This window comes from Ammospiza nelsoni, chromosome 5, assembly GCF_027579445.1.
Source record: "Ammospiza nelsoni isolate bAmmNel1 chromosome 5, bAmmNel1.pri, whole genome shotgun sequence".
Lineage (NCBI taxonomy): Eukaryota > Metazoa > Chordata > Aves > Passeriformes > Passerellidae > Ammospiza > Ammospiza nelsoni.
In genome coordinates, this window is record NC_080637.1 from 1,848,517 (window position 1) to 1,862,450 (window position 13,934).

The window sequence follows — 13,934 nt, forward strand, 5'->3', positions numbered from 1 at the left end:
GAAAGAAGCCACAGCACAGGAGCTTTTCCCAGGAAATTCAGTGTGGATGACTTAAAGTCTTGCCACTGGAGCTCCTGTGATCCACTGCCACAAAATACTTCAATGAATGACCAGGAGAATGGAATTAATGGAATAAAATGCACGTTAGGATGAAAAAGTTGCTTCTGTCAGCATCAGCCATCTGGTTTTGCCTGGCCAGGAGTTTCCACTCAGCCAGCAGAGCCCACTGGAGCTTTGCTGTCCAAAAATGATGGATCAGGAACCACAGGGAGAGCCAGGAGGGGCATCCCAGGTGAGGAAATGAAGGATAAAAGAGAAAGCAAGTGAGAAAATGGAGGATAAAAGTGAAAGCTGGTGAGGACTGAATCCATGAAATTCAACTCAGGGCCTGCACAGAGACCTCAAGGGCTCTCCCTGCTCCCCTGGGGATGTTTTAAATCCCTGCCCAAGCTGCAAACCCTTCTGTGACCCCACAAATCCCATCCTCTCCAGGCTGCAGCCTCCCTGTCACGGCGCTTCCAGGCAGGGAAGGAGGAAAATGACAAAAATGACAATCTGGGCAAATTAGACTTGTTATTTACAACAGCTTCTCCTCCTCCTCCTCCTCCTCCACTTTTACAGCCAAGTGCCAATCAAGGAAGTGATGAATAGGGATGGGAATGTGCAGCCTTTGGAATCTCACAGGAGCTGAGCCATTCCCAGCGTGCAGGGAAAGTGAATCTGCTCCTTCCAGGTTTTCATGGCATGAAAGGTTGGAACAACCTGGTCTGGGCACACAGAGTTGTCTCCAAAAGAATTCCTGCTGGGAATATTGGGATTTTTCATTTGCTCCCCTGAGTTAGATCCTGGAGTTGGGATGGAGGGGAAGCTCCACCATGGTTGTGGCTCAAATTAAAGATTTCTTTGACAGATTTTGGGAATTAAAGATTCCTTTGACAGATTTTGGGAATTAAAGCTTCCTTTGGCAGATTTTGGGAATTCCTGCCCAGTACAACCAGCTGGCCCTTCCTTTAGGTCAGAAAATGCTGCTCCCTTCAGCACGCGGTTGACCAGAGCAGCACCAACCAGCAGGACCAGGATTTGCCCAGATTCAAACCGATCCTTTCCTTTCCCAATCCCAGGCACTTCCCTCAGTTGGATCCCAAAGACAGCTCCCAAATGGCGTTGTCTGAACAGCACAGTGAGCAGAAATTGCACCAGGAAAGGATTAGGTTGGGTATTGGGAAGATTTCTTCCCCCAAAAGGCTGCCCAGGGCAGGGGTGGTGTCCCCATCCCTGGAGGGATGTAAAGCCATGTGGATGTGGCACTTGGGGACATGGTCAGTGGTGGCCTTGGCAGGGCTGAGAATGGTTGGACTGGATGATCTCCAAAGCCTATCCCAATTCCCAAATGATTCCTTGATTCCCCTGTGGACACCACAGCTGTGAAAACACCATAAATCTGTTCCTGCTTTTTGCTGCTGCTCTCCTTGAAACCCTTTCCCAACTTCCCACTGTTGGGGAAGATGAAACAGGAAAGCCTTATCAATATGATTGCCTTGCAAAAGATTTTGAGAATATGGAAACTATGAGTGAGATTGAAATGAAAGCAAGCTTTGAGATCCCTCAGTTGCTGAACAACTGGAAAACAATGGTGTGGCTGGCTGAAGGTGATCCCCTTGTGATGGAACAACACCCTCTGCTTGCAGACAGGCCCAAGGGTCAGAGCAGACCCTACAGCTTGGCAGAAGGGCCCAAAGAGGAGTTTTTAGGGTTTAAAATGTAACACAGTGTGGTGATGTAGTGATTCTTATAGGCTGTATGGAAATGCTGTAGGATTTGTATCTTGGACTTGATGGGTTAGTGACAATTAGAATATTCAACACAGAAGAAGATTTATGGTCTTGTAATGGGAACCTCACCATCTTACCCTTTTACTCTCTTACCTTTTTTACTCCCTTACTCTCTCACCCTCTCATCTTCTCTCGGGCCTGCTCTGAGCTGTGGCTGCAGCTCCAGCAGGGCCCTGCACCCAGGCCCTTGGCAATAAACCCCAAATCCCAGCAGGGCCCTGCTCCCAGGCCCTGTGCAATAAACCCCAAATCCCAGCAGGGCCCTGCACCCAGGCCCTTTGCAATAAACCCCAAATCCCAGCAGGGCCCTGCACCCAGGCCCTGTGCAATAAACCCCAAATCCCAGCAGGGCCCTGCACCCAGGCCCTTTGCAATAAACCCCAAATTCCACGGCCTGGCTTCAGAAATCTCTTGTCTCCATCCGTCCCGACCATGCTGCCCCCTGATGATCCAACATCCCACCATTTACCACACCCCACCATTTTTTACCTTATGAAATCCTCCTCCTCCTCTCTCTTGGGCCTCAACTGCTTGGGCTGAGCCATGCTGCTCCAGTTGGGCAGGGATTTCAGGAGCCTGCTAATATCATCGTCCTTGGCCCAGGAGGCGCTGATCACCAGCTTCTCATCCGACTGCACGATGGTCCTGCAGGGAGAGCAGCCACAAACACCTCAGGCAGGAGCACATCCTGCTTTTAGGGACATTTGCATTTAATTCTGTGTCGTTCATTGCATTCCACATCACACACATGGGGACTCAGCAGTGAGGAAAGGATCCACACATGGAGGGACAGCAACATGGATGGACAGGGTGGGAAATTCTCCATAACATACAGCTCCTGATGGACTTTGAGACATCTTCTAAAGGAAAAAAGGGCCATTTTCCTAAATTCTGCAAGCCTGGGAATTCAGTTTGGCACCCAGCTGGAGGAGGTCACCCTGCACTGGTGTCTCCATGGATCATTTCCCTCTGGGATCTCAGTGGAGCTCAGCAGCCTCTGCCCATGGTGGGGTCAGTGCCAGGTGGGACCAGCCCAGGACACCTGCCTGGGAGCCACCACCTCCCCCAAAGCTGGGCCAGCCTGGGGACCAGGGCAGAAAGGGAATGAAAGGTCCAGGATCTTCTTTCCAAGTCATCGAAAGCATCTCCTGATGGAGATTCCAGCTAAATCCTATGTGGGAAACTGAGTCAAGGACTGCAGCGGGTTCCAATGGGGAACAAGTTCCCTGTTTTGTGTTTTTGGCAGGGTAACTGATCTGAATTCCTGACTGGGAATTCCAGGAGACAAACAGGATGCTGTATTTGGAGGAGTCAATCCAGGACCTTAAAGATTCTCAATTCCACCCCTGCCATGGCAGGGACACCTCCCACCATCCCAGGGTGCCCCAATCCTTCCTTGGCCACTGCAGGGATCAGGGGCAGCCCCAGCTGCTCTGGGAATCCCTTCCCAAAATCCCACCCCAGGCTCCCTCTCCAGGGAATTCCCTCCATTCCCAGCTCTCCCAGCCTGGCATTGGATCCATCCCCACCCCGACTCCTCTCTAGGAAGGGATTTTGGGGTCTGGGGGCTTCACTGGCAATCTCAGCACTCCAGGAAGGGTCTCCCTTCCCTTCTCCATCCCCAACTTCCATAAAAATCCCTGGGGATGGATTCTGAGTGTCCCAAATCCCAGAATGGTTTGGGTGGGAAGGGCCCTTCAAGCCCATCCCATTCCAATGCCACCATCCCAGGCTGCTCCAGCCTGGCCTTGGGCACTGCAGGGATCAGGGGCAGCCCCAGCTGCTGTGGCAATGCCAGCCCAGGCAGGAATTCCTCATTGCCAAGATGCCACCCATGGCTGCCCTCTGGCAGTGGGAGCCATTCCCTGTGTGCTGTCCCTGCAGGCCTTGTCCCCAGTCCCTCTGCAGCTCTGCTGGAGCCCCTGCAGGCCCTGCAATGTGCTGGGAGCTCTCCCTGGAGCCTTCCCTGCTCCAGGGGAACATTCCCAGCTCTCCCAGGCTGCAATGGATGGAGCCAACAGAGACACCGAGCACCCCCTGACAGGGACCTGGCAGAGCCATTCCAGCCACACTGTCCCAGCTCCAGGCTGGAATTCTGGGGCAGAGATGAGGTGCCAGCAGCATTCAGGGGGTGATTTGGGGAATAAATAGAAATAAAAACGACACCCCGAGCATCTGCGTTTTGCAAAGGAAAACAGCAAGAAAGGAGCAAGCTCTGATCCATCCTGAAGAGAACAGCTCATTTCTCATCCCACCATTTCCCCATCCACCAGGAAAACAAGCTCAGCTCAGGAACCACACAGGATTTGTGAAAATGAATTTGTCACATGCGCTTGCAAACAAATTTTCCTTCCCTCTGAGTTTCACGTTCAATCTGTCACACACAAAAAGGCTGAGTTTTGTTTCCAGCCACACAAGACCTCAACATTCCTGTTTGGCCTTCTGCTGCTGGGAGGCAGGTGGTGTCTTTCCACTCAGGAGAAAAAAAAATATAATTTAAAAAAAGGTCTTTTATTTTTCACCCTGCTGAAAACTGAGGGGGGATAAAAAAAGCTCCACCAGCAGCTCTGACATCTGAGATGGAAAAAGGGGTTTGATGCTATCTGGGCATTGCTGTGCCAAGGCAGGACAACTGTTCCAGGAACACATCAGCCAGGGCTTTGTCCTCTGCACATTTAAATGACTGCAGTAATACTCTCCTTCCCTTGGGAGTCTATTTCACACTTGAACAAATCCAGCTCTTGGATAAAGAAACTCCTGATACTGAGCTGGTGTTTTATTTTCCTCAATTTCATCCCATTACTCCCCGTTATTTCCCCTCTCAGCTCAGCTCTCTCCACGTCCACTGTTTGCTCTCTTCAATTATTTCCAGCCTTATCGTGGCCCCTCAGACACCCAGGGCTCCAGGGCATCTTTGGGAGTGTCCTGATGGAGTCACACAGAGCCACTCTCTGTTTTATGGTCCTTATTACCCTCTAAAATCCCAATTTTTTGCGGAGTCAGTGCTGGGGAGGAGGATGGGATGCTCCAACAAGCTGCAAACTCCACCTGGTGACCTCCTTTTCCAGGGTCAGAGTTTTCCAAAAGCCTAATCCACAATTCCTGCTTTCCCCACCTTTTGGTGGTGCCCATGAGTTACACAGAGCCACTCTCTGTTTTATGATCCTTATTATCCCCAAAGTCCCAATTGTTTGTGGAGTCAGCGCTGGGAGGGTGTTGGGATGCTCTGAGAAGCTGCAAACTCAGCCTGGTGTCCTTCTTTTCCAGGGTCAGAGTTTTCCAAGACCCTAATCCATCATTTCTGCTTTCCTCACTTATGGATGGCACCCATGAGTTACACAGAGCCACTCTCTGTTTTATGATCCTTATTGTCCTCAAAATCCCAATTGTTTGTGGTGTCAGTGCTGGGGAGGATGTTGGGAGCTCTGTGGGATGGAGATGTTGGATGCTCTGACAAGCTGCAAACTCAGCCTGGTGTCATTCTTTTCCAGGGTCAGAGTTTTCCAAGATCCTAATCCAGGATTCCTGCTTTCCTCACTTATGGATGGTGCCCACGAGTCACACAGGACCACCTCTCAGTTTTATGGTCCTTGTTATCCCCAAAATCCCAATTGTTTGTGGAGTCATTGCTGAGAGGAGATGGGGGAGGATGTTGGGATGCCCTGACAAGCTGCAAACTTGGTCTTTTCCAGGGTCAGAGTTTTCCAAGAGCCTAATCCACAATTCCTGCTTTCCTCACTTATGGATGGTGCCCACGAGTCACACAGGACCACTCTCTGTTTTATGATCATTATCCTCAAAATCCCAATTGTTTGTGGAGTCAGTGCTGGGGAGGAGATGGGGAGGGTGTTGGGATTCCCTGACAAGCTGCAAACTCAGCTTTTCCAGGGTCAGAGTTTTCCAAAAGCCTAATTCAGGATTCCTGTTTTCCTCACTTATGGGTAGTGCCCATGAGTTACACAGAGCCACTCTCTGTTTTATTATCCTTAAAACCCCAATTGTTTGGGGAGTCAGTGCTGGGGAGGATGTTGGGATGCTCTGACAAGCTGCAAACTCAGCCTTTTCCAGGGTCAGAGTTTTCCAAAAGCCTAATCCAGGATTCCTGCTCTCCTCACCTTTTGGTGGTGCCCAGGGGTCCATGGAATCCTGGAATGGTTTGGGTGGGAAGGGAGAGCTTAAATCCCATCCCATCCCACCCCTGCCATGGCAGGGACACCTCCCACTGTCCCAGGCTGCTCCCAGCTCTGTCCAACCTTTCCTTGGACATTTCAGGAATCCAGGGGAGCTGTCTCTGGACAAGATCCATGGATCCACAGAAACCAGCGAGCTCCAAAGTAATCCATGGAGCAGCCCCAGCACCGCCTGGATCCCCTGGAATTACACCCCCACTCCTTCCCAGGGCTCCAACACCTCCTGATTTTTATTGGTGTTGGTTTTACCCCAACCACCCCCTCATCAGGAAGATGCTGAAAAGGTTGGAACATCCCTTATTTCTGTTGGACACCCAGATTTCCCAACTCCTTTTCCCCACATTTTCTTCCCAGCCAGGATTCCCCCTCTGTACCTTCAATCCAATTTGTGTCCTTGAGTGAATTATCCCAGGACAAGCTCAAAACTCTTCCTTCCAGCCCCACTCCCCCAATCCCAAACTCCTCCATGATTTTCCTGCTGCTGCCACAGGGAGCTGACCCTGGCTGGATCCAAGCTGCTCCATCCTCCCCAGAGGACAGAGGGTGGAAAAATGATGGAAAAAAACCCTTTTATTGTGGAGCAGACATCATAAAATATGGAATATCAATCTGGGACAGCTGTCCTGGATACATCTTTCCCAAAATCTTTCCCATTCCCAGCCTGTTGGTGAAGGGGAGACAGCCTTGATGCCGTGGCCAAAATCCAGGTGTGTGTCTCACCTTCCCAGGTACCAATCCTGCACTCTGAGGAACCATTTGTCTTATGGGAAAACCCCTGGACACAGCTGGGGGCCTTGGATTTCCAGCAGGAAACATCTGGAAGCCACAGGAGCTAATTGGGCTCCTCTGCCTGGTGCCAGGTGGGTTTTTGGATGATTTTTCCCTTTTCCCACAGCCAAGGTGATGTTTTGTGCTGCCAAGGATTAAAAAGCAGCTGGGCCAGGCACCCACAGCCTGAGGGAAAACCCCTGCCCCAAAAAAAGAGTAAAAAAATGCAACTTAAACCCCAAAAGTTCATGCAAGATGCCACTAAGAAGCAGCAGTAAAAGCATTTCCTGGAAAATTAAAAATTCCTGCTTTGCTGATTGTGGCTGAATGAATCTGCTCTTTTTCAGTAAAAATGAGCTTAGATTGATTTTGCCTGCCTGGAAAGCAGAAGGGGTTTCTTTTCTTCACCATTTTGAGTGATCCAAGCCTGGTTATTTCCCTTTTCTCCCCCCAAATTTAGCTGAGAGAGTTCAGCCAAAGGAGGTTGGTCACCAGAAGCTGCCTCCAAAGAGGGAGGTGAGCACCTCCAGAGGATTTAATCACTTTTTACACTCTCAGAACCACATTTTGGTGATGCCCCTCTCTTTTTAAGACTAAAAAGACTCATTCGGATGAGGGATTCCTTGACTCAGAGCCTTCAGAGAGGTTCAAGATGAACAAGGTGAGGATGAAGAAGGGGGTGGACACACAAGACAGAGCTTAGAGCGGACAACAAAATAAAAACATTCAACTTCAACATGGACTTGAATATTACTGGCAAAATTACGTAGAAAAACATGGAAAGAGATGAATTTTTGCATTTGAAGCAGCAAATTTTGTCAGAGAAGAGTGTTGGCAGAGGATTAAAAAGAAGGGCTCATGTTCAGGGCAGCAACAGTGAACTGGGCAGGTTTCTCCTTTCAGTATCTCCAAAAATCCCACAAAACTGGTTTTGTACTCAGGTTTTTAAAAACATAAAATGGTTTTTCACTCTGAAGTTGAGCTGCTCTCCTGGAAATCTGCTGGAGACGGGGGTTGGACACGACTGGGGAGTGCTGCCAGCACGGCAGGAGGTTTGGGGGCTCCATCTCCCATTTTATTTGCATTTTCAGCCCCAGCTCCTCGTCAATTAGTCAGAAATCAGAGCTGACGTTTGTAAACAGTTTGGGTGGCGAACTGGAATTGGAATTTTGGACAGAAATGCGATTTGCAGGAGGCGCCTCACCTACGCCGAACTCCCAAAATTCGTCAGCAATTAACACACGAGAGCTGCTATTTATAGGAGTGTCCAACCCCATCCAGCCCCCTTGGGTTTGATCTTTTTCTTTTTAAATCCCTGGAAAACACGAGCCAAAGGGAGCTCAGACATGAACAATCTCAGCTGTGCATTTCCCAGTGCTGACGTCCTTCCCCAGCTGCTCCTGCACAGAACTCTGGATCAGATCCTGCCCGGAGGAGCCTCCCTTTGGAAGCTTTTGCACCCACATTTGCTCACACTCCCCCTGAAGGAACAAATCCCACAAAAACACCTCTCTGCCTTCCCAAATTCTCACTCTTTGCCATCCCAAGAGCAGCTTTGCTGGATGGGATCAACTCCCAGCTCTGAGGAGTTCATCCTGATTTTAAGGAGCTGTAAATGATCCTGACTCCACCACTCTTGGGACTTCTGCTGCTCAGAGTGACCCCAAGATGCGTTAGAAAGTCTCTTTTCCCAGCCTGGTGCTCGAAGAAGGAGTCAGAGTTCTTCAGTTCTCATTCTCAAGGTTGTTCATTGTTTCTTATCTATAAATTTTTTTCTCCTGTCCAGCCAAGGTTTGCTCAGCAAGACAGTCAGAAGCACTCTGCCTGCCCCAGGGCGGTGTGATCTTTTTATACTAAAAACTACGTGTACAACGTTTACCATAACTTCCCAATCCCTATCACCCATGTCAGACAGTGAGCTTCTACTCTAAACCAATCCAAAAGTGCCACCATCACCCAGAAGATGGAGGCCAAGAAGAAGAAGGAGAAAGGCTGGACACACCCAGATTCCTCCATCTTGCCTCCTGAACCCCCATTCTAAAAACCCCCAAAAAATATATTTTTCACCCTGTGACAAACTAAATATTATTCTACTTAGAGTTTGGTCTAAGTCTTTCTAATTTCAGCTTGCAGATCCTTATACAAGGTTGATAATTTTTTTCCATGTGTCAAAATCAAAGTCACAGGTGTCTCGGGCTCTGTGCCAGGGTCTCTGAACGCCCTGGCAGGGGTCTGGGCAATCCAGGACAGCCACAGGGATGCCCTGAATTCTGCCCACACCACGATTTACCCATCCCAGCAGCCCAGGGAGAACCGTGGAGCAGAGGGCAGGGCTGTGTGGAGCCCAGATCCCTGCAGAGGGCACAACATCCCCGCGGATGGAGGAGCTGCTCCGCTCCCCTGCATCCCCGGGATGGATCCGGGTTTCTATTTCAGTCCTTTACCAGCAGCAAAACCAGAACGTTTCCTGTTTTCTCCCCTCTCGCAGCAATCAGGAGATGGCCAAATTAGCGTTGTCCTAATTAGCCCTCAGCAGGTGCCAAAGCCAGGAATGGCAAAGGAAGGAAGGAAGGAGCGTCGAGTTCAAGCCAAACAAATCAAATCCATTGTCTGGCTCCAGGCAGGGAAGTTTTGGGTGAAAAAAGGAGTATTTTGGACAATGGCACACAAGCAGTTCTTGATTTAGGGGGGTGCTCAGGCAAAGTTTAGCCTCTGCTATTGTCAATAAAATAATAATGATGACGATGATAAGCCTGTTTGCCGGATGAAGTTTTTCCTGAATAAAATCAGGCAATGGGAAGTAATTTCTTGGTCAGGAAGCACAAGGGCTTTTTCAGGCTCAACAACCATGGAGGGGATGATGCAGAGCAGCTATTCCAACCCACATTCCTGCAGCACCTTGTAGTGGTTTTTAATGGGATTATTTATCCCCATGGGATGAGGCACGACCCTGATTTTCCTGTCCAGGAGGAGCATTTTACAGATGGATAACTGGGATATCCTTAGAAGTTATTTATTGATATTCACCCAGGAAATCTCTGATAAATCAGACTTGAAGGGTTTAACCCAAACATGTCTATGGCCAGTGGGTGCCTCGATCTTCCATGCTTTGGTTGGAGAATGTTAGGGATGGATGATCCCAAAATGCCAGTGGGACAAGCACAGAGCATTTGGTGACTCCCTGTCAGTTTACAGAATTGTTTTGGGAAACTTTCACCAAACCCAGTGTGTGTGGACTCCTGTGGTTACTGATTCCCAAAATCATGAATCATTTAGGCTGGAAAAGACCTCTAGGATTGAATCCAAACATTCCCAGCACTGCCAAGGCCACCTATGTCCCCAAGTGCCACATCCACAGGGCCTTAAATCCCCCCAGGGACAGGCACTCCAACCCTGCCCTGGGCAGCTCCTTCCAATGCCTGACCAACGTTTCACAGAAGAAACTTTTCCTAATTTCCAATCTAAATCTCTCCTGGTGCAACTTAGGGCCATTTCCTCTCATCCTGTAATTCCTAAATTGCCATGAGACCTGAACACCCAAATCTCAATAGAATCAATTCAAATAAAGCTGAATTCCCTGCAAATGTTCGCATGAAGAATCTGAATAACTTTACTAAAGAGCAAAAGTCACATTCAGCCATTTATTTTTAAAGAGGACACTTCAGACTCTCAGTGGCAAAGTCAAGGTCACCTTTTATCATGGAATTATGGAATGGATCTGGAAAATCATCTCATTCCACCCCTGCCATGGCAGGGACACTTTCCACCATCCCAGGCTGCTCCAGCCTGGCCTTGGGCACTGCAGGGATCAGGGGCAGCCCCAGCTGCTGTGGCAATGCCAGCCCAGGCAGGAATTCCTCATTGCCAAGATGCCACCCATGGCTGCCCTCTGGCAGTGGGAGCCATTCCCTGTGTGCTGTCCCTGCAGGCCTTGTCCCCAGTCCCTCTGCAGCTCTGCTGGAGCCCCTGCAGGCCCTGCAAGGTCTCCTCCTTTCTGCCTAAAGGAAGAACTGGAGTAATTTCTCAGCTCTGCCACCACTGCCATCCACATCTCAAGACCCTAAACCACTCTGGGATGTAGATAAATCCACTGGGAAACCACAACTCCTCATAATTCCACTGACCATTATTCCAGCTTTTTTATCCCTAGAAGAAAACACCCTTGACCATCCCAGCAGAGACAATTCAAGAACAAACTCCTGACCTCTCCTGGCAGAACAGATGTGTTAGGCTGGAAATAGGTGTGTGTATTCTGTTCCTATCTGTGGAGCAGTTCTCTCTGTCCATGGGGCAGTTGTTTCTTTATCTCTCCCACAGCCAACCCTCCCTCCAGGAGATCTCTGCTGTCCATGGCCACTGAGTGTCCCTGCAGGGCTGAGCCAATCCCAGCATCCCATGGGGAGATGCTCCGCCCAGGGGAGGAGCCAAGCATTCCTACCTGGATCCAATCTGAGCCTGGCACAGCACAGCAGCCTTTGCCCCCTGCACTGCCAGAGGAGCAGCTTTCTGCTGCCCTGCATGGCCAGAGGGAGCCCAGGCCCATCTGCAGCAGCCCTGGAGCTGCAGAGGAAAACTCCCCCCTTGTGCAGGATCCCTGCTGCAGCAGAGCCACAGCTGGCACTGCAGGAGGGCTGAGCCCCCATGGCATGGGGCTGGGACACCCCCTGGCACACAGGGGGCAGGGCCTGCTCTCACTCTGACTGTGGGTTGGTTTCTTTTCTGTACTATTGCATTTTTATTTTTAATTTTCCTAATAAAGAACTGTTGTTCCTGCTCCCATATCTTTGCCTGAGAACCCCTTAATTTCAAACTTATAATAATTCAGTGGGAGGGGGTTTGCATTTTCCGTTTCAGGGGAGGCTCCTGCCTTCTTCAGCAGACACTTGGCTTTCCAAACCACAACAGCCAAGCCCAAAGCGCAGTGAGAGGAATGGGGGATTTGTCTTTCCAAACAAGCTGTGGGTCTGCTGGTGGATAAAATCAGCACGGGGAGATAAAAGAAACCATGGGAAGAATTCCACTCATTGATGAATGGAAAAAGATATTTGCTTTTACAAATAAGCTTTAGGTTTGCTGATAAACAAAATGAGACATTGAGAAATGAAAGAAACACCCCTAAATTCCATAAAAATTAAAAATAAAGAGGGAGGGTTATACATTAGAGGGAAATCTCTGGTATCAGGTATTTTGTGAAGTCTGACCCTCTCAAGTACCTCAGAAATGGGGAAAGAAAGAAGAGAAATGTGGCCAGGAAATTGGGATTAAAAGGAGGCTGCATCCTCCAAAAATGTGAGAGATCCCAGGGGAATGCCCCATGGCCTCTCCCTATAATATAATATAATATAATATAATATAATATAATATAATATAATATAATATAATATAATATAATATAATATAATATAATATAATATAATATAATATAATATAATATAATATAATATAATATATATTTGTTGTCACCTTATTGCAAAAGTTGCATACCTTCTTGATGATTTCTCATGGACAGCTCCTCACAGCACAGACAACAAACTCCAACCCTCTCCTCACCCAGCTAACCCACTCTTTTACAGCACTCATCCTTATTGGACACAGCTGTGGCCTGTTAAGGGCAGGCCTGTTCCTAATCCTTGGTGATCTGTACAGCTGCAACTCCTCAGGTGTGAGACTGCCTTCTGCACTATTTTTTTCCATTCAATCCCTCCACAAATATTTATAGAAGAATTTATATATTTATATAATATATATTTATATAAATAAATATTTCTATATAATATAATCTATATAATATAATCTATATAATATATTATATATTATATATTATACATTATATATTATATTATAAATACGTATTTATATATTACTTATACATTATATATAAATATACTATATTTACTTTTATAGAAATATGTATTTATTCCTATTTATATATATTTATATAATTAACTTTATATAATTTATATTTATAATATAATATTATTATATTATAAATCTGTCATATATACATATACATATATACACATATACATATACATATACCTATATATATATACACACATATACACATATACATATACATATACCTATATATATACACACATATACATATATACATATACATATATATATATATATATATATATATATATATATATATATATAATATTATATTTATTCAAGTAGGAAAAAGGCTCCTCTGTCTCCTTTTTGCACATCAACCTCTGGTGTTTGTGGATTAATTTTCCCAGCACAGCAATCCCCCTGGGCTGTACCTGTAGGCCAGGGTGCAGGTGTCCTTGTACTCCTGCAGCTTCACACACACCATGTGCAGGAACTGGTCCGAGTAGGCGCTCAGGTCGTGCATCAGCTCCATCAGGTCCTGCACCGTCTTCTCCACGATCACCGTGCTCTGGGGAGGGGACAAAAACCCAGCTGTGAGCAGCAGGTTGGAGAATCTTTACCTCAGCCCTCTCCTGCTTTGCTAATTGTCATCACAAAGGTGCAGCTGATGCTCTGCCAGTGGCTCCTGCGAGGCTGAACAAATGAGGGAAGGAAATGTGGAAAGTGGTTTAACTCTTGGGGTTTCTGAGACACTTCCTGAAGTTCACTGTTGAGAGTTTTTTGCAGGTTGAGGAGTTTTTGCAAGACAATGGCCACATTCAGCTGATGCACAGTCCAGCCTGCTGGTAATAATGGACAATGGACATGTTCACAAGCAATGAATAATGGACATATTCAGAAATGGGGTCGGTGTAATATCCTTGAGAAAGATACAAGAAGAAGAGTCATCAGGACTCAGCAAGATTTTGAGCAAGCTTGAGAAAGTGAGAAAAAAGAGAAGCCATGGGTGAGCCAGACAACCACAGCAAGACGTGTGAAAAATTAGAAAATCCAATCAGCATTTTATTTTAGACGTGTGAACAGCTAGGATTAACCAATCATGTATTAGCTAGAGTTGTGTGAACAGTAGAAACTTATTATAAATATAGCCCTTTTGGGGATAATAAATTTGGCTTCACTTGATCACATTGATGTTCCATTCCTGATCCTCCACACCCCACAGTTCAGCAGGTCTTTCCTTTATTAGGTTCAACGTCAAAAGGCAAAAATGTGATTTTCAGAGGTAGACACAGCCCAAAGTGCT

At 47.4% G+C, this 13,934-nt stretch overlaps 1 protein-coding gene across 2 annotated transcripts in view; it reads right to left on the reverse strand.

The window, feature by feature from the left end:
* Positions 1-13,934, reverse strand: part of EXOC4 (exocyst complex component 4) — a 314,456-nt gene that overhangs the window by 61,968 nt on the left and 238,554 nt on the right. For both annotated transcript variants that reach the window (XM_059473330.1, XM_059473329.1), the window contains exons 12-13: positions 13,063-13,199; positions 2,322-2,477 (exon numbers count right to left, since the gene is read on the reverse strand). In XM_059473330.1, the coding sequence (XP_059329313.1) occupies positions 2,322-2,477; positions 13,063-13,199 (293 nt within the window). The remainder of the gene's footprint in view (positions 1-2,321; positions 2,478-13,062; positions 13,200-13,934) is intronic.